At 40.3% G+C, this 21,068-nt stretch overlaps 1 protein-coding gene across 7 annotated transcripts in view; it reads left to right on the top strand.

Moving 5' to 3' along the window:
* TBXAS1 (thromboxane A synthase 1) overlaps positions 1-21,068 on the top strand; it is a 244,067-nt gene that overhangs the window by 87,784 nt on the left and 135,215 nt on the right. For 4 of the 7 annotated variants that reach the window (XM_061371924.1, XM_061371923.1, XM_061371931.1 and 1 more), the window contains one exon: positions 3,623-3,675. The exons of 1 other annotated variant lie outside the window; for it this stretch is intronic. In XM_061371924.1, coding sequence (XP_061227908.1) covers positions 3,623-3,675 — 53 coding nt within the window. Of the gene's footprint in view, positions 1-1,795; positions 2,043-3,622; positions 3,676-5,053; positions 5,314-21,068 lie in introns of those variants that run through there. 2 more of the 7 variants (XM_061371928.1, XM_061371925.1) reach the window with 2 other exon arrangements.

The following is a 21,068-nucleotide window of genomic DNA, read 5'->3' as shown; positions in this document are numbered from 1 at the left end:
TCAGGGAAAGAAGCTTTTCATTCTCCTGTATTATCTTGTTTGATAATGGGCTGTCATCAGGCCACTACCTCACTGTAGAAGCCACACACAACAAATCCCCCTCTGCCCCAACCCTTTCCTGAGTAGTTGTTGATGACAATTCATATTCTGCAGCTTCCAAACAAAGGAAAAGCTAAGTTATTTTTCTGACTTGGAATAGTATTACAGTGCTTTTACACTTCATTGTTACGAGTGACTGTTTAATGTGCTATGGTTCTTCCTGATGCACACAGTGTCACCTTGGAATACCAAGCGTCGTTTTGCTCTTTATTTTCCTTCTGGTTTCCAAAAAAATCAGAATATGTGTTTCCTTTTTTGGCTGATTATCCCCTTCTGAACCCTCCCATTGCTTCATTATAGCTCCTATCTTATGGCTGTTCAAGCCACTGGATACACGTCAGGGGGTACCATTTCAGAGTTTGCTGTCCCTTTTGGTGTTACCCGCTGGGCAATCTTGAGTAAAAGAGAGGTCTTGACCTCTGTTTTCTAGTGAAACAGTTGCTGTTGATGGACAAACGCTTAGTTTTCTTGTGGGTACTAAGTACAGTTGCAGTTATAAACCTGAGCAAACCTGCAGTAATAAACCTTGGACCAGATTGTCCTCAGCTAGTGTAAATAAGTTACCAAAACCACTTGTGAGTCTTGCTATGCTTCAAACATGACTCATAGCAGGAGGAGGATGTTTTCATGGTACCTGTCTACTGGAAGCAGTGTTCAGGCTGCAAAACTGGCAGAGCAGCGTGGATGTGGCATATCCCTTCCCTGCCTACTGAGACCATCACATTGGTTCATTCACCTTTGTCATGGCTATTGAGAAGAAATACCCATGCTTTTACATGACCCCAGCTTCCTACAGCCGGAAGGCATGCTTTGGCTTGTAAGGGATGCACACACACGTTCCCTCTGCCTTACCTGTGTTCCAGCCACTGTAGCCTCCCAGGATTGTTCATGTGCTGTTTGGTTGTCTTTCCCAGGCAGCCTGATGAGACCTGCTCCAGGGTGCCTGTGAAGGAGACCAGGATAGCAGTGGGACCTGGGGGTGGATGGTGGAGGCAGGCAGTGGTGTGTATGTGTGTGTGGTGGTGCAGGATGTGAGAAAGCGCCCTGGAGTGAGAGAACAAGCGCTTTTTTTACTCCTGAGTATGCTTTCTCACAAGCTCTCCCAGATATTTTTCAACTCCTCCTCTCCCCCCATATCCTGCAGCCTTGCACATCTCACTTTGGGGGAAGAAAAATGAAGTGTGGTTAATTTTAAGCCAGTGCAATCATTTATGAGACTTGGAGGTGGAAAAACAGTTATTGGTTAACAGGCTTGATTTTAAATGTGTTCTCCCTGACCCCTTTACTTAAGTGATCCAGGAGCAGCACTTCCAAGAAGCCGGTTTTCTGGAAGGCTTTTTCACTGAATCATTTCAAGCCTAGGCTTCTTGTAAATGTTAATATCCTGCTGGCTCACTGGAATGCAGCTGGTGGATACAGCAAGTGCAATACCTATGTACGTGCTCACAATTCAAAGTAAAACTTAGCAGGCAAATTTCAGGCTGTACTTTGGGATGTCCTTAATGAAGGCTCAGGCTAGGGGGAAAGTGGGCAGGAGGGCAGACCTGATTTGGCATCATCTCACAAGACTGGAATTCCCTCTGCCCTCTGCAGTAGCCACTGTTGTGATACAGCAGTGCTTTGCACCCCACGTTCAAATGCCTGGTAAACTCGATCTGTGCCCTGTGTCATGCTGGTGCCTCAGAGTGGCTGTAAATCTCAGCTGTGTGTACACAGGTTGGAGCCACTCTGCCAGGCAAAGTGGTCAGAGTGCATTGATGACCTGACCCTGTTTTGGGCAGTCTTAGATGGCTGCCTGGAGAACAGTGCTGGGAGAATTTGCCCCCTGGCTTTCCCCTTGCATCAGCAGGGGAAGGCAGTAGGCAACCTTTGTAATGCTGAAATTGTAGCAATTGTAGGCTGAAATCCTGCTACTGCTGAAGCATCTCTACAGCAAAGTGCAGGTCAGTGTGAATGTGTATATATCTTTTACCCTCCCTTGGGGTTTACAGATAAAGGCCTTTTTGAGTTAGCTGTTTGTATTTGTGGTATTACAAAGGCTTTGTTCACCTGAGATTATGGGTGCTAATGGATGATGCTTTTTTGCTTGCCTCAATAGTAAAATATTTTCCAGATGAGAATATATATAATTTTTTTTTAGGTAATCACCTAAACCAGCACTTTCATAATTTTATCTTTAGTGTGTTTTCTTACACGCCATCCAGTGCTTCAACTTTGTGTACCTTAGGGAAAACCCGAAGTGCTTGCATTAAACAACATATTGCAAGTCCAGGATATAAAAATAAATAAAGCACAACTGTATATAAGAATAAAAAGCAAATCCAGGGGTTTATAAGAGGAGGGCTGCAGGTGATGCAAATTCTCTGTTAATTCGGGTGCTAAATAGGATGACTACTTTTGATTACCAGATTTTCTTTTGCTTAGTGTGGTAAAAGGGTCCCAAAGCACGCACACATTATATGGTCTTGTTTATTTATATCTGTAGTTAATGTATTTAAAATAGTTCATATTATTCTAGCTAATATTCTTCAGTATGTCATAAAAATAGGGAAGAATCAATATGAGGTGTAAGTATTCTGCTTTGCTAGTGAATTTTCTCTGAAGAATGAAGATAGATCACAATAGTCTTCCTTGAATTAATATAAATGCAGATTAATGCAGTCAGATGTGTTATGTTTCCATAGACATGTTACAAACACAATGCAGTATGATTCTCAAATATTGCAGTTTTGTTAAAACAGATTTTTTCCTATTCACTTTGGGGATACATTTGCCCACCTTCTTTCAGATTAATCAATTTGAATTCATTTAGGACACCAACAATTTAGTCTAGTGGCAGGTTTATTTAGATAAATGGATACCAATTTTCATCAATTATGAAAATCAAACACAGTAAAAGTTCTAAAAGTTTGTTAAAATAAATCTGCTTGCTGTTCTGCAGCGTGTCCCAGGTGACTGCCTCATGTTGAACTCCAGCTTTGCAGGTTTGGGTTATTTGGCTTTTTTTAATAATATAACTAAAAACAAACCAAGAAAACCTTTTCCACATTCCCTGTGTTTCTCTTGAGTGTAGTAAATCATATGCTTATTCTGCTACTAATTTCTCTGTCAGTTTTTCCATCCACACACACATAAGAGAATGTTATGCGACAGGACCCTAATCATGACATTACTTTAATAGTCATTAAGTGGTAACCTATTTTGGAGCATGAAAACCCTGATGAAAAATATGTCAAGGGTTTCCAGGTCTTTTTTGGTGTTGGGTCTTTTTTTTTTTTTTCCCAGTCATGATTTCCAGACTCTATTGTCACAGATAGACAATGATAGAAGGGTGGGGTCATGAATTAGTCATAGAACAGTTAGGGTTGTAAAGGACCTTAAAATCATCCAGTTCCAACCCCCTGCCATACCATAGCTCTCCTAGTTGAGGTTCAAAGTTTTAGTGTGAGTCTTAGAAACACTGTATAATAGGTTCTCTGTTAAGTACTGTTCTAAAATACTTTGTAATTTTTCTTTTATCCAGGGTTTTTGGGAAAACCACACAAAACTCATAACGGAGTATGGACCTGTTTGTGGGTAAGCTTAGCAGTGCCATCAGCTTGTTTTTTTCCTGGCCCTTGCTGTTTGGGTTTGTTGGGTGGGAGAGGAGAAAATACCAAGATAAGATGTTCATTAAAATGCAGTGTGTGGTGTTTCAGTTTGGTAGGCAGAGGTGGAGGTTGTTTGATTACATGCAGAAAGTAACCTTGGCTTATTTTAGTTCAGCAATTTATGTTAGCCTTCATTCATTTCTTTCTAATTTTAATTATGCACATAAAGTTTAGTCTTTTTCACAACTGTACAAAGCTACCAGCCTTCAATATTCTCTTTTCATCTGCATACTCTTTATACTTATGGTGAACCGTAATTAAACTTACAGTATAATTTATCATCTTAAAAAAACCCCTCACTTAGTTTATGAAATAGTATGAATTTAGTTCAGCTGTTGCTATCTATATTTATGCAAAATTCCTAAACTTTAAATACAATGAAGTACAGATTAGAAATGAGGCATTCCTCTCGCTATAGCTCAGCTGTGCTATCTTAGCTCTTGGGAGTTTTTTAGGAGTAAAGAGGGTTTAAGCAGTATATTCCTTCATACGAGCCCTTCCGTATTTATGTGAATATTCCAAGAACTACTTTCCAGTTGTCATAATTTTAAGTGGTAATTCAGTTATTTCATGGTAACTTCTATTGCTGTGGTCAGTTGGTATTTCTAGCATAACTGTTATTTCAATATATAAGTACCAAACGATATCTACAAAGTAGAGTCAATGAAAAAGATTTTTTGTGTGTTCTGCAAGGGGCTTAAAACACTTGCAAGAAGAGAGCATATATGAACGTGTGTGCATAGATGATCATAAATAATATAAATATGCTTTGTATGCACTTCCAGCAAAAACGCTCTATCAGAAAGAAGTCAGGCTCAGGCATACGGAGCATCTGATGCTCCAGTCACAGCCGCCTTGTGGCATTTGTGCTCAGCCCTAAGGTCAAAGTGCCTCAAGAAGTGATGGAAATAGTGAATTCCAGGGGCTAGGTACTTGTATAAGAAGGAATAATACAGTGTATTGGCTGGCCAGGAATGGGGAAAGATATTCATTAACACTGTGACAATTTGTGTGTTGTGTAACAAATGGAAAATGACTGAGGCTTATTATCTCCATGACCTTTGGTGTGATGCCCTTAAATGACAGTAATGTAAGAACACTGGCATTTGTTCCTCAGTGTATTTCCCTCCTTATTAATATCATGCCTATTTTTTTTCTAATCTGAATTCCAGATAAGTTGCTAGTCAGTCATCTGCTTGCTACTCGGCCAGGCAGAGGCTATGTCATCAGAGAAAGATATGTATAATTACAGTGTGAGAATGGATAGACAGAAAGTTTCATTTTTCCAATCTACTCACAGCTGTCAGGAAATTAAACCTCAGTGAGACTTACATGGGCTGCAAAGCTGGATGATGGTGGTAATGGTCAGCAGGACAGTTCTGCCTCTTTGGGATAATCTTGGTAGGAGGAGTGAGCAGATTGGGCATACCTGAATCCCATTTATTGCACGAATGAACAATTCCATTTTGGAGGGACCTAGGAGGCTGGCAGAGAAAAAAAAAAAGGCTGCTATTTGCTGTCTCCCAGGAAAACAAAGCTGGGCTCAAACACTGCTGTGCTCGAGGTAAGCTTTATTTGTAGCTGAGGAGGCTGTTTTAAAGCCTGGCTTGCAAGCTGCTGTTCAATAGGTGTGGTATGTGTCGGGGGGTATTTATCATGGTCCTGTCAACTAACAAAATTCCTTCTCCTTCCTTATATGTCTTTTGTGTGATTCTTCCTGAGCTTCTTTGAAATAAGCAATAAATGGTAGGTGCGTTTATGTGTACAGCCCCAGCAAAGTATTGGATCTGGCAGTTGGAAGAAGATGTGGCATTTTGTTTTTTCCAGGTTGAAAACTGCTTTCCAGTAAGCATAAAGAGCAATGATCTTTATTTCTACCAGTGGTGAAGTGAGTTGAATACAAATCTTTGGAACTGAAGCCTTTTTTTCTTTCTAAGGTCACTTGAATAGTCTGAATGATACCATCACAACTGTTTTCTTTTGTGTGTGAATTGGTTTCCTTGACAACAGGATGTCAAATCAACTTTTCAGCTTTAATCAAGTCAAAACAATATATCCCTTCTATTCCAAAAGGCCTCAAGTCGTAGAGAATTATTTCAAGTAAGGCTTTTGTAGGTCACAAAAGCTTTTTTTTTTTTTTTCCTTCACTCTTATGTGTAGATCCAAAGGAGAGGTGATGGGATTACTCTTTTACAGACAGAGACAATGCAAATAGTCTTCAGTTGTGAGTGTGTGTTGTGAAAACTGTCTGTTTTCATACAGAGATGGCCCAAGATGGAAGCCAAGGCAGAAACAAACAGCTTGGGTTTGGTGCAAAAGTAGAGTTGGGCCATTTCTATTCAACAGGGAAATCCAAGTGACTGACGTGACTTTTGGAGAGATCCTGTACCAGAATGGTAGTCTTTGGTTTATCTATAGTTTGGAGTACCATCTGTAAAAATACCTCCTCTAAAATAGGTGTTCTAGTTCTCCATAACAAAAATAAAAAGTGAAAAATATCTAATTTGGAAAGCTATGTGCTGATACATGTGAAGGCTTGTTTTGAATGTTTTCCTTTTTATGGTAGGAGTTTTGCAGGAAAGTAGTCATGGTTTCTGTGGAAATTAGTGGCTTATGTCACTTATTTTTTGGATCAACTTTGATGTTTTGATGGTTTATTTTCAGCCCCACCGTATCCAATTGTGCCATTTCAGTTGTAGATTATGGCTACTGATCAGAAACAGTGGTAACAACAGACAGAGAAACAGGATTGAAGAGGTGAAATAAAGAGGGAGAGTATACTTCATGGAATCAGAAAAGCAACTCCTACAATATGAGCAGAGCTGCAGAGGCAGTGAGTTAATTTTACTTTATATATGAACTTCATGAGCATTTGACCACTCTTCTGTGATTGCATCATTATGACTTTACAGCACTGTATGTATGGCTGATTTGGACCTGGAGAATAGTGCCAAAATAAGTAATATATTTTTGGCCCAACAACACACTACCAGTGAAGGAACAGAAAATACAGCAGAGCTCCAAGCAGGCAGGTGATTGCCTCTGGGAGGAACGAACCTATGTTGCTTTTGACTGGCAATGTGTTTGTGTGTGGGGAAGAGTGTACGAGTTCACATCGTAGATCTCACTGCGTATAATCAAAGAGTAAATATGGAAGATTACAATTCAGTGGAATCTGTAGGGTGACACTCTTTCTTCACGTCCTGTTGCATATGAAAGAGCTTGCAGCAGGTCAAACCCTATGCTTACTCTTCACTTAACCTCTCAGCTTCAACCTGCTGTGAGAAGTCTGAACAATTATGTAGCAGAGTAGGTGTTGAAGAGGACAAGAACAAAGCAAGGCAGAGATGAAGAGATGGGTCTAGGGGTAGCAAGATGATAGAATTTGAATTAAGCCACCTCTAGAAAGTGGAAGACAATTGGGGTGTTTGAGCTCAGGGTTGTCAGGTTGTGAACTGGCAAAAGGAGGCAACAGACTCAAAATCTGCATTTTCTACTAGGCAGAAGGAGTCAATGAGAATATTTCTGACAAGATCTGAAATCATTAAGAGTAGTTGTAAACCATTCTCAATCCCTAATAATACAGCCAGCAGCAAACTGCACCTACCCGTGCTGGCCTCCAGCATAAAAATACCCAGATCAGCACAGTGCCACAGGAAGCATGTCAAGGTGCTGGCATTCCTGAAGCATCTTGAGACAACACAGGTGTGAATGAAACTCCATTTCCATATAGAGAGTATCTTGTTTTGCCATGGGTTACTTCAGCACATATTTAAGTAATACAAAGAAAGAAACTTTAAATAGGAGAGGTGATTTTTCTCAAGTGTCTGTGGGATTACTCAGTGTCTGATCTGTGAGTAGTGGTTTTTGTTTGGTTGGGTTTTTTTTTCTGAAAGACTTCATAATATTCCTTAAATGGTTTCTAAATAAGTCATTATTGGAACCAAGATCAAGTCTGGGCACTTAAATGATTGGGTGGTTTAAAGGATTAGGATAGATCATGGAGCCAGTCACTAATTTGAAATGTGTCCAGGGGTGAGTTGTGATTGTAAGCTATGCTGGCAGCTGACAGCTTTTCAAAACTCTATGTAGCCAGAGTTGGTTCTATATTAACGCTTGACTTCTTCTCTCCCAAAAAAATGTCGCTGCAGATGGCACAAGCTAGCATTTCTACAGATGAGTTCATAATCAAAGAGCTTGTCTCACTGCTGCTCCTGGCCTCTGCATCAGGGCTGAGCTAGAATGGTTAGTCACTGTGGAGCTTTGGGATTTTCCTCCTTTGTGGACAGATGAGGGACTTGTGTTTTGAGAATCTGGGCATCTGGAACATTTCTCAAGGCCTTATCCTTCCTTCTGCCTTCCCAAACACCTAGGGGCAAACCTAAGGTGGATAGGGGCAGTGTTTCATCCTGCCAAACCTAAGGTGGATAGGGGCAGTGTTTCATCCTGCCCAGAACAGCTGACCTCTTCATCATGCAGTTAATTTACCTAAAGAAACATTGTCTTTATTGCCATTTTAATTTCACAAGCTTTTTTAATATCTCTGCTTCATGTGGAAAGAGTAGTCCCAGGACAGGTATTCTTATCTTTGTCCCTGAAGGCCCATGTAAAGAAACGATTTAGTTTTATGAAACAATCTTGTCCTGTTTGATTTCCTGTTTTGCACTGGGGTCTAATGGACTTACATGATCTTTCCTTTTATTTGCTATTTTAAACAATTTACTTTTTGTATTTCAAATAGAAAAAAACATACCTGGGCAAGGATGGGGGGGGAGGGAAGAAAAACGGGCTTCCTATTTCTGTTCTGTACCTCTTCACAATCTCTGTCTCAGAATTAACCTGATACAGAGTTTTGGTAGCCTTGCTGGCCTGGATTTTTGTGTTGTTAAACAGTAATACACATTTTTGGCCAGAGTCGAGTCTTTCATACTGCAGCAAGACTTTTTTTCCTCACTGTTTCCTCATTTTATGTGTTCTCACAAGGTCCTCTGACTGTAGGATTGTCAATCAGCTCTAGAATTGCTGCTGTGAATTAGAGTTATCTCTTTCTTTTCTTTAAATTCTGCAAACTATGGATGCAGTACAGCAGAATCCTTTAAGATGTACCTAACTCTGAGCACATGAGTAATCCCATTAAAGTCAATGGCATTACTCAACATGCTTCAAGTTAGGCAGAAGTTTATCTACCTTGCTGAATCAGGGACATAAAAGAAACAATTGCATTTGTGCTTGAAAAATATTTTTACTGCTGTTGGTACACATAAACACCTAGGTTTATGGTAGTAGGAAGTTAATGGGGAGAAAAATATTTCTTTTTCCTCCCCACCCTCTCTTTTGACAGTACTTTGCATGTAGGCAATTTTATTGCTCTGCTGTGTAATGTACTAGCCATTCTCTCTCAAATGGAAAGATTATCTCAAAAATTGACTGAAAACCAGGATAATCTTAAACATTCTAAAATTAAACTTTCAGACCTCTTTTTTTTTTTATCAATGCTTTCAGATTTTTTTAATAGTAATCTATTTTTAAAAATTTGTCTTAAAAAAAAAATCATTAAAAAAAGAAACCCAACAAAATTCTTGGCAGAAATGTAATGTTGTGGTAGAGTGCTACATCCCCGTCTGAATCCCCACACTTAACCATAATTAAGGTATTGGTTATAGTTAGTTCCAAGGTTAAATCGAGCTGCTGGAACAAGTTTTATGAGTTACTTATGGGTATATCACCAGTTTCTCCTCTTCTCTCTAGACCTATTGGTCTTTAAGACATAGCCTTTTATGAGGCTGATGCCAAAAGGTGGCATATCACGCTGGTTTGAGGATTGGAGTCTAGTGCTATTGTTACAGTTGTAATCACACTGTGGGCTGCCTGATCATTATGGAGTATTTTAAGTTCTGCATATGAAGACCTGGGGGATGCAGTTTATAGGCAGAATTTATGATAAATTAGTTGAGTAATTTAACTCTGGCATGTTTCAAACATACTTAGGTTTCTGGAGCATTGCAAATTGATGCTTAGTACTAGTAATGTTGAAGGTTATTTATTAATGATCTGTTCTTAGCCCATGGACAAATCTTATGCATGGACTATGACCTCCCATGAGAACCATGCAACTTGAGCTTGTCTACTCTGTGATGGCTGTTGCTTTGTTACTGTAGCCTCTTGCTGACCTGATCAGGTCCTAGGGTCACTTGTGTTCTAGCAATTCACAGGCAAAGACTCAAAAGCCCACTGAAATGTCACTGTCCAAGCCTTCAGAGCAGGCAAAGCAATCTGGATGGAAACGTTTGATGCAAGTGCTAAACTCTTCCACATGCAAAGCTCTCTGCCTCTTCTTTGAGGCTCCAGACATTGCTCTGGGGTGGCTGAGCTGCACGCATGTGCTCACTGCTGTGCTTTTTCCAAGTTCCTTTCCCACATCCCTGACTGATCCATGACTCCACAGCAGCTGTTCAAGCCAGTGTAAGTCAAAGACCTGATGTAATCTTTTACACCTCTGGAAAGAGAGTGTGAAATCCAACCAAATGAAACAGACAGTGTTTTATATGTTCTTGGCAAGGCAGCTAAGGACACCGCATGTCACCTGCACCATGTTCCTGACGCTTATTCCTTGTACTCAGCATGTGCAAACTGCTGTGGTTGTAGCTTCAGTGAGTGTTTGCATAGAGGGAAATCCCATGGCTGGTACAGCTCCACTGAGATAGCATTAGCCAGATGCAGAAAGGCTATGTGAGATTGGGCAGAACTGTGTCAGCTCCTGAGACTGACGAGGAAAGCGGAGGGCTGGCCTTTGTACCATACATCTCTTAGCATTTGAGGAACCTGGTTAAATCTTGGTCTGCTTCTGCATGCACAGGTAGCAGCTGTTAAAGCATAGTCCTTGTGAGCTCCAGGTTAAGATAATTTGAAAACCGAAGGAGTTTTTTAAAATGTGCTACCTAAGGAGCATTTTACACCTCATATACAGCATGGGTAACCTTTGATCTGTACTGCCTGCTTCTTAGCTAATTAATGCTTAAAATCATCATTTTAAAGAACTGAGATGAGTCTGCTAAATAGATCGCCTCTTTCTATCACATAACTCTCATGATCAGCACCTGCATATCGGACTGTGTCATCCTAATTCAGGGCAGGGGGTGGAAATATTCTGAGTGAACTCCACAATTATAGAACCTAGTATCTCAGACTTAATTTCGCCTTGATCTGCCCTCTTCAACGTCTATCAAAGCCTGCATTTGTTAATCTTAACAGGCTCCAAAGTCTGCCTCGTAATTCTCCCCTTCTTCCCAACGTTTGTGAAGAAGCAGGAGAGGGCTTTCGAAAGGCTGAAAAATCTGAGGCATTATTTCAGTATAGCAATCCTATGAGAAAGTATGGGAAAACAGCAGTATTGTAGGTTTTGCTGTGCATGTTAAATGCTTTCGTTAGAATTTCCTGCAGCACCCAGAAATATCGATGCAAACCTGAAGTGGAAATGTACAATATGTAATGTTCAGTAGCTATTAATGGTTTCTGGCTTCACTCGCTATGTATCTGATTATGAACTGGTGTTCCTATTGTCATGCATGGTAATTTTTAAATGAAGTTCCTGAATCATTTCCCCCCACTCTGCACAGAGGGAGGAAAATGCATCATCTCTCCCAATGTGTATGTATGTCCCCTTCCTTTTCTTGGCAGCCTTGGAAGCAGATCAATTTTAAATTAATCTTGCAACTCAGGAGCTCCTCCTGCCCTCCTGGGTCATGCAACCAGGTGCTGGTTAGACCCTCTCTCCCGATGCTGGAGAGTCCTGAGACAAGACCGTGTGGGGCCTCTGTCCCTTAGGACACTAAAACTTTTCATATTAATAGCTTGGGGATGTCCCTTACTTAGTTTCTTGAAAGTAGTCCTGTTTTCGTCTTTGAGGATCACCATGCTTTGCAGGTATCTATGGAGATGCTTCCAGTCAATTGCTGCCTGTTGTCCTTTAATGGTGTCACGACTTTGTTGGCTCTGGTGTTTGTTAGTTTTTTCCTGATTACATTGACAAACTTGTCTTGTGGGCTTTGCATTCATACTTCTTGCTGTAATTTCCTTTCACCCCTAAATATTTACTCTGCCTTTCTTTTCTTTCCCTGCTCTCCATCGTCTTCAGCCCTATGGTATTTTTCCTTCATGCTCTAATTTTTATTACTCCCTGTTTTTCTAACCCATGTTGAGCTGAAAACAGGTACATGACCTGACAATTTTTACGTCATTCCAAGGTTTTTATGTACTTCCATAAATCTCTTCATTACGTTTTTATTGTTTAGTTGTATATAGGTTTTAGTTTTTCCTCTGCCTTATTAGTCTAGGGATCAATTTTAGTCTACTATGTTTTATTAGAAGGGGAATGAAATATCTCCTTTTACTTTGTTGGTTTAGCACCATCTTCAAATTACCTTTTTTCTCTGTTCGGCTACCTCTCTTCTTTCCCTGGAGAGTCTGCTTTATGTCAGACCTTGTGCTGGTAGTGAACTGGGTATGATTTCATCAGGCACTAGGCAAAAGTATAGCCCACTGTAGAGAAAGAAGGGTTTTTTAGCTGTTGTTCTTTTGTTTTTTTCCTCCTAACTTTGGGAGCATGGAATGAGCTAAGCTACCATTAGCCTGGGGACTGTGAGTTTTTCTTTCCTTCCATTAAATTTGGTGGCTAAACCTGAAGGCTTGTCTTGAAGGAGGATTTATTTTAGTCATACTGATAAAATCATACTGGTATAATTAAACAGCTATAGTAATGTCAAAAAACCTCCCATGCACAGACACAGCCGTTCTGGAACGACACAAACTACATCAGAGAAAAATCCTAACCATCTCCCCCAGCAATTACTGTATCTATAGGGGTGTGCTCCTATAGGAGCTTTTTCTAGTGCATTAAGATTAGTGTATTTTTCTAGTGTATTAAGATTCAGTTCATGCCTTGTCCCCAAATCTCCTTTCTCCTCCACATAAACAAGCCTGAAAATAGTGGTCTGTACGTTCAAGCTGGTGTTTACTTCAGTGTAGTTCCATTAAAGGCATAAAGCCATGACTATTTGAAGATCTTGACCCAATGTTTTTAGGTCTCTGTCATGTTATATAACTTCAAGTTTTGGACAATAGTGCCTGTTGAGTAAAACTAGGCTTTGTACAGCAAGTTCTAAGACATATCCAGATGTCTTAAAGTAGTATGCAGAAAAAAAAAAAGTGTGAGTTTGGAGCAGTGTTCTGACTTTGCAAGGGGTAGCAGTAGATGTTTTATATCTTAGCAATAATCCAAGCTTTTCTGTCAATGTTGGAATCTTTTTTATTGAAAAAGAATCTTGGCAAAGAAAACTGGGAATTGCTGCAGAGTCTTTCAGTGTGACATTAGAGGATCTTGGTTCCTTGGGACCTTTTATCGCATGGATCATCTTATGAAATAAAACCCTGTGAAGAGCCAAAGTAAAATCTTATCAAAGCAGCCTAACTATTTTATATGTCCACTGGCTGTCCATTTGACCCAGTAGGAAATCATCCATGCACGGAGCAGGAGAAAGTAGGTCTACAAGTGCAACATAGAGGCAAATGTTAAAATAGGTCATATGGTAACATAATGTCACGTGGGAAGGTATTTGCCATTAAATATAAAATTAATTTCTGATAAAATAGTTTAAATTCTGATTTTTGGGACAGAGAAGTGTATTGCAACATGAGAAAAGGGAAAATTAAGGCTTGAAGTACATAAACTTATTCTTACTACAGACCCACTTTTTCTCCCATGTCACCTGCATTTTATATACTTTTGCCCAATGATAATGCAATTGGACTTTCATCAGTAGAATAGAATAGAGTTTATGAAACTACAGTAATTTTTCTCATGTTTGTTTCCTTAGCAAAATATTTAAACAAATAAACAGTTTCTAAACCTTCAAGTGGATTCTGATACCCCTTTGATACGCCACTGTGTTTATGCATACTCAAAGGACTGCTCTGGGCATTGTGTTCCGTGTATTTCCCCATCCCAGCCCTCTTTCGAGCTTGCCACTTTGAGTATTGGATTTTTGCAGGCAGCTATTGACATGATTGGCACTGGCTGACACCCCCAAAATCCGTAGCCTGTCCCATCCTGCCACCTCCTGCCTGAGGAATCTAAGCAGCAGATTGTGCTAAGGTCAGAGGACAAGTGGGTGTTGCTAGCAGCACGAAAACTGCCATGCAGACAGCATTGCATATTTAACTGCAAGGTGTCTGCTGCACTAAAAAGGCTCCAGGTGAGGAGAGTGTGATCAATAATTGCAAATATTAAAAGTGGTGCCTTCTCCTGCTTTCCTGCCTTTATCCCCTACCTTCTTTGCCTACAGGACATGAAGCATCTGAATTCCCCTGACAATTGCTCATGCATTTACATTTTTATTTGCTTGGTTTATAGCAAGATTGTTCCAGGTTTTGGGAGGGGCAGCTATCAAAAACGTACAGGCGCTGCCATCATGTTTTATTGTTTCAGTCCGTTCTTTCCTGTGAATGCAGGTGGGAGTTTTTCAGTGGGTTGGTTTTGTGATTTTTGCCTTCTCTTTCTTCTAAGCATTTATAACCCTTTTATTGTCAGTCTTCAATCATTTTTGAGAGATCAATATATTTACTTCAGTGACGGTACATCCTACAGTTGTGCTAGGAGGGTTGGTTTTTTTTGCTTTGTTTATAGGCATTATGAATAGATTGGGTGGGTTGTATCTGCTGTACCTCTGTTGCTGCTTGAGGATCAAATCACTTGATCTTGCCCCAGTACCTGTAGATTTAGAATGATTATGAAGTGTTCATGTGTGTCTGCTTTCAAATCTTTTAATTTTGTGTTTTTCTATGTAGATTTTGAGCAGTTAAACCTGCAATTTTTGATTCAGAAATGTTCTCAGAAATCCCAAGTACAAATGCTGATTTTTCATATACACACAACTATCTGGAGGGAAGGGCTCTACGAAACTGCTCCAGCAGGCTCCAGAGATCCAGATGGTTTGAGGAGTAACAAAGGAAAGTGTCGTTGGACAATAACATTTACTCGGACGACTCAGAAATTAAGCAGTCCACTGGAGTCCTGAGGTCTTCAGCCAAGCAGCTGTCACCACACCAAAGAGAAGAAATTCCTGAGTCTACATCTCACTCATGTCCCCAGGCAGATAGACAAGGGGCCTGGGACAGCTGTTTAATGCAGCTGTGAAGAGAGTTCAAATGCATGCAGAGCATGCCAGTGTTGGTGTGATATGCTGCACCTTGGCTGGCCATGAGAAGAAGGAGGTGGGTGAACAGTACCTGCTGCTCCATGAGGGAAGGGTCCATTCATGGAATAGGAGAGGGCTCAAAGTACTCATCCATCCTATGGGATTTGGGTTGTTTCAGGGTATGGTGATATATATAACATTTATTATACAAACATACACGTACACCAAAAAAAGGAGCAGTGAGAAAAGTGTGCTTGTTACTACTGATAACATGTACAGTGTGGTTAAGTGGAAAATAGGTCAACTAGGCAGTGCTCTTGCTAATATTACTGTTTGAAACATGATCTGTGGCTTATGACTGCACATTAAATATTGGGGAAAATCCCTGAATGTGCATGGATTTCAGCGAGGTTTAATAATTTAAACCAGGTGAGCATATTAGCTGCTTATAGGATGTTGTCCCCGTAGTTGCCTTAACAGAGCTATATACATCCTGTTTTTCAGTATGTTCTTTTTCAGGCTGAAATCATTTGCCATGTTATGAAAGTCATGACTCAACTACTTCTCAGCAGCCTGTTGTCCATTTGTAACAGCAGATTTTCCTGGAAGTCATTACTTTGGAGTGCCACTGTCAGCTGTACACATCACTCCTGCTCCTCTTGTCCTTTGTGGTGCAGATCTGCTCGTTGTTAGCAAGGATGTTACTGCTGATATACAAGCTATCAGGTTTTTCCATTCTTTTCTTCCTTTTCTATCTCTGTTGAATTGCAGTTTTCTTTGTCTTCTGTGTGGTGCACTGAAAGAGGTTAGGAAATTTATCATGGTTATTTTTAATGGGTTTTTAAAGTCCGGCACGACACGGATTGAATTGATTCAGGAAAATTTCCTGGAGCTGCAGTGGTTTCTACTATTAAAAATATTCTTATCATTTCAATTTTTCTGTAAGAAAATACATCAATTTCTTCCTTCTAGCCCTATAACAAAGCCCTGCGTTCTAATGTTTCCACATGGTCAGATATTAGCTATTTCCCTAGATGATTTAGTTTGGTCATGTGTACGGCTAGCATTTTTATTGTAAAGAATTCTGCTAGTGGTTTCATGATAAATGCATAAAGCATTGGGAAATTATTTTTATTGGAGCCTTAGCATGCATTTAATAATGCATTAACAAAATTAAATGATTCTGTGCATGTGTGTAAATCTTGAGAATGCATAGGAGAAGCACACGCTTGGTATGCAAGCGTTTTAAAAAATGAATTTTCCCTGTGTGTGTTTTGTATGCTGTAGCATAAAAAAAGTACATTCCCAGGAGCTCAGTAGGTGGTTGCTATCCTTTCTTTCTTTGTTTCAACATATTTTTTTAAGGCAGATCGGGAAGAAAAAGCATGTCCCAGTGACTGTCCCCCTCGTGGCCAGTCTGGCAAACCTTTACTTTCCTGAGTAAGGCTTTACAGAGTTGGGTGGGATCTGTGTCTTCATTGTGCACAAACAAGATGAATGGGTTGCCCATTGCTTCCCACTTATGAAACCCTGCTTTCATTTGCTTAAATTTCAGATATCCTCAGGCTGTTAGCCAAGACCAAGGCTAAGTATCTTGTTTCTTATTCAACAAAACAATGTATGCATGTGTAGTTACGCAAAACTCAATTTGACTTACTCATTTCATCATGGTATGTTTAGGATGTAAAAAATCAGTACATTGTGTCCTATTTATTACTGAAGGATTAAAATATTCTAATATTAAACAAATATTATTTCAGATGTGCACGCATCTGCAATAACATAAAGAAAAAGAATAAAAAGGGATAGCATGCAATATATTGTAAATCTTTCATTGATTTAAGATCAACATGCCAGGAAGGAGTAGACTGGAAGAAAATTATGTAAAAATGAAGTATTGTATAAACAGAAAGAGCCTACTGATTTTGAATGCCTCTGTTCTGAATGCATCTTTTGAAGATATGCATGAGGACATGACTTTTTAGCAGATAGAGATACCCAGTGTTTTCCGAAAGCCTTTTCTTTCCTTCAGGCCTGAAATGGCTAACCAAAGCTAGAGATGTGAAAAAATCCAGTCACACTTGAGTCCTGGCCATGAGTAGTAAAGTGTACATGAGATGAAGGTTGTAAAAATGCAGACTTATGTATGGCTTTTCATTGTACCCTGATGTCAGGTCTTGGGAAGGAAAAATAATACAAAACTCAGTTTTATCATGGTCAGAAATGCTTTATAAGAGGCAGAATTCAGATCACACAGGGTTTGTTTTAGTCACCTTGAAGCGTGTTTGCCTGTATGAAGTTTAGTGATGGGCATGTAACTAGCAACTTTATTATAGTTGTGGTTTTATTATAGTCAAACTGTTCTATAGCTTGCTGTATCTTATGATGTCATAGTATCACAAATTATACTTAAATCCGTGACCTCCCTCCTGTTTCATTTTTTTCTTATGGTCCCATGTATGTTTTCCCCTTTTTGTCCCTTGTCCGAAAATTTTCCTTGGAGCCTGCACCATGGCACATGTATTCTCTCCCGATTTCTGGGACACTGAGGATCTTCCCTGACCTCACAGCCACCATTTGCATGGCTACCCCTTGCTCTGCCAGAAAGCAGCCCTGCACTGCATGCCCCTCTTCTACGTGTTATCTTAGCCATATTATTTGATATAGCATCACATCATATCCCTCATCTTCAAATGCACCGCTCTGTCTCCATTTATCTTGTACAAAATGGCTGTAGTTCTGCCAGAGTAATACTGTCTGTTGTTTCCCAGAAATTGCTTACCTGCCTGTCAAGGGAAGCTGCTTAGTGCTCCTGACTAGAAATCAGGATAAGCACTCAGCAGATCCCTGTCCCTCCCTTACATGGAAAAAAAAAGCTGGAGAAAAGGCTGTGCTTGTTTAGCCTGAATAACATTGTCTGCTTACCATCCTCAGCCATCTTGTAGCCTTTATTTTTTTTCACTGTACCGATAAAGATAGGTATCGTTGTTGAATATAAATAATAGACTCATACAAGTGAACACTGTGTAGATGGTAGCAAGTAAAGTTTGGAGATGCAGAAAGTTTGCCATCTCCCAGAGGTAGCCTTGCCTAGAAAAAGTAATCCAGTGTACCGGCAATAGTGACCTGATGGTTTTTCTCTCAGGGTATGGCAAAGGAGCATTTTGGTAGCGAGTTAGGTGTGAAGAGCCCAAGATGAGACTGCTCTCAGGCTGTATCTGTTTTGCAAACCCACAGAAAGGCTGGGCAGAGAAATATGCTGAAACCCACAGGAAATGTCTGCTGCACCATCACATGAGGTCAGTGAGGCATACTGTGCTTTAATGAGTGCAGACAAAACAAGCTTTGGTGAAAATGTCACAGTGTAAACATGGGTAACAAAACACAGACTAATGCAGTCCAAGCTTGATGGGAAAGACCATGGGAAAAGATTTAGAAAGCACCTTCTTGCACTCCTGCTGAGGTCAAGAGCTATGAGCGGTTTCAGCATCGCCCAGTAGCCATAGCACTGTACACCCAGGTGTGGGAGGAGCAGCTGGTTTCTTATTAATTTAACAGTACTTCTAATTTCCAGTAGCATCTTATAAAAACAGTAACCTATTTACAGCTTTCATTGAACATTAATGAAGTGGAATACTGATGCAGCTAATCAGCGCTAGCGGTACGATGCAAGCACGCAGCACGGTGGCAGTGGTGGCAATCATCTTAGCCCAGTTGCCAAGATAAAAATAACCCCCACCAGCCCTGGGAAGCGACAGCTCCCCAGCTGTGGAGGAGCATAGCCCAGAACATGGATCTCCTGCAAGCCACCTGGAGCAAGAGCAGAATCCATTCTGTTATCCGTGTCCATCCCTGTTGCTGCTTCTCTTTCCAACCCCTGAACAAGGGCATAATTTTTTTTATACTTGAATTTGGATCTGGACTCAGATTTCCTCAGAAATGGACACAAATTGCCAAATATGCTTGTATAATTGAGAGGTGGGTTTTTTTTTTCTTTTTTTTTTCCTCTTCATGGCACTTTGTGAGCTTAATTTAATCCCTGTCATTCCTTATATGTGGGTAAATGTCATCTACTTCATTTCATGAATGAATTAACACAGCCATGCAGAGTCTGCGTTTCCTGCACTGCTCACTTGGAAGGGGGGGAAGGGATTAGTAAATGTGTGACACCCTCAAGTTGTTAAGCCCTGGCTGGGATTAGAGATGCCCAGAAATAGATCTTGTTTGCTCCCTGGTGTAAGGTACTTGAATGAGTCTACCAGCTCTACACCTTGTAATGACCCCAATCAGCCCTGCTTCTCCTTATTGTCAACTCTAAATATACTACTTTCATACCATGAGTCTCTTACTGCACCTGAAAAGGGAGGAGCTCCTTTAAAAATAGCTGTGCTTTTAGTGGTGCAGAGAATATAAATAATGCTGGAATTTTCTTCCTTTTTTGATATTTCCTTAAGCATGTCAGAAAGCAGAGGTCTTTTGGCAAGGTGTGAGTCTGAGATAGCGCAGAGGTTCTTGGTATGTAGAAGATAGCATTTTCAATCTCGGGTGTGTGGACAAAGAGGGGGAAGCATAGCAATACAGAGCGGTGTAGAAAGTGTGCGCTAGTGTCTGAGCATCTTGTTACATGATATTTTAAATACAGGCAGGAATTAAATTAATAGTTCTGTGTACTTATTTTAAAGCTTTCATGACATGAAAAGAAGCGTAGTTCATTGAAAAAAGAAATAAGGGACAATTTATTCTTAAACAGAAAGCACTGTGGCCATGTCTTCTTTCTCATGAATTTACACAATGGTTTGGATTAGTCTCTGACTGAGGCGTGTGTCTGTGTGTTGGCAGAGCTGTGCTTGGAAACTTCTCTGTGCCTGATAATGCTCAGTGCTACTGGGGCTTCATTTTTATGTCCAGTAATCTCACCTGTTTCTAGGGTACTGTGGGGTTTGGGTGGGGGGGGGCTGTTTTTTTCTTAAGTGGTGATGTGCATTTCTCAGTTCTCAATCAATCAATCCAGAGATACTCAGCTTGTCAGTGCTTTATAAAAATAGTCCAGGAAAGGCACCCTGCCAGGTAGAGTCACAACTTGGAATGCAAAAGTGGCATGGCAGCGAGCTCCTGACTTTCCAGCAGATTTCCTGAAGAAAGCTGGTATGGGATTTCCAGGTGTACATGGCAGCTGAGGAACAATGTTCTCATATGGTGTCAATTCATGGCTCCTTTGTACCTCCTGTCCCCTTGTCCAGCAGATAGAAAACTGAAAATTGAGAACACTGTTTTCCCCACTGTTTGTCACTCCAGGTTATTTAAATTGTAGGCTCCACAGACCTGGAATGAGCCTTCTAGTTATGTAGAGCTCCTGCCAAGCTAGAGCCCAGGGACCTTGGAGGTCTCTAGCTGCTAATATAACACAAATAATAATGGGACTTGCGGTACCAGACAATTTTTTTTGTGCCCTTGCCCTTTCCCTTCCTCCCAAAGTAACCTTTTCCATAAAGGTTGTGGTTGAGCTTTACAGGTGTTCATTCCCTATTGCTTAGACATACAGGGTCTGAATTGCCTGCAAGAGCTGGAAGGGGACAGTGTTCATGACAAATCAATTTGCTGATATCTGAAATAACTAAGCAAGTAACACCAGGCTTCAGTCCTATTTTAAACTAGCAGTGTGCTGTTTGTTTTTGCATTTCTCTGCCTGCAGTAGATGGGTGTCTCTAAACAAAAGAGGCAGAGTGATTGAGGAACTTCTTTTTAAGGAAATGTCTCCTAAGAATATTATCTTATTCCCCCATTTCCACCTCTGCATACCTCTCCTTCACACACCCCCACCTTTTTTTGGTAGCTTTTCTTTGCTCTTCCCTGAAGAAGATAGCAATAATAAAGTTTTCTATTGTCATTTAGCTTTCTAGATGATCTTTGTGTACTTTGCCAGACTGCAACATAGAAAACAAAGTCTCGTTTATTGCCTACCAGCATATACGTGTTTTATGAATAATGTGATGTATTTGTAATACATGGGACTGATAATAGATAGGGTGATCATAGTCTTCTGTGAATTGACAGCAGCACTATAAAAAAGGTGAAAGGGTTGCACGTGTTTCTCACACAGGTGTTATACAAAAGCATATGGCCCTTT

Source organism: Neopsephotus bourkii, unplaced genomic scaffold (genome assembly GCF_033783945.1).
Source record: "Neopsephotus bourkii isolate Nb327-2 ecotype Australia unplaced genomic scaffold, CSIRO-AGI_Nbou_v1 NB_1589, whole genome shotgun sequence".
Lineage (NCBI taxonomy): Eukaryota > Metazoa > Chordata > Aves > Psittaciformes > Psittacidae > Neopsephotus > Neopsephotus bourkii.
Note: the sequence above shows the minus strand (reverse complement) of the source record. Positions and strands in the feature narration are given on the sequence as shown.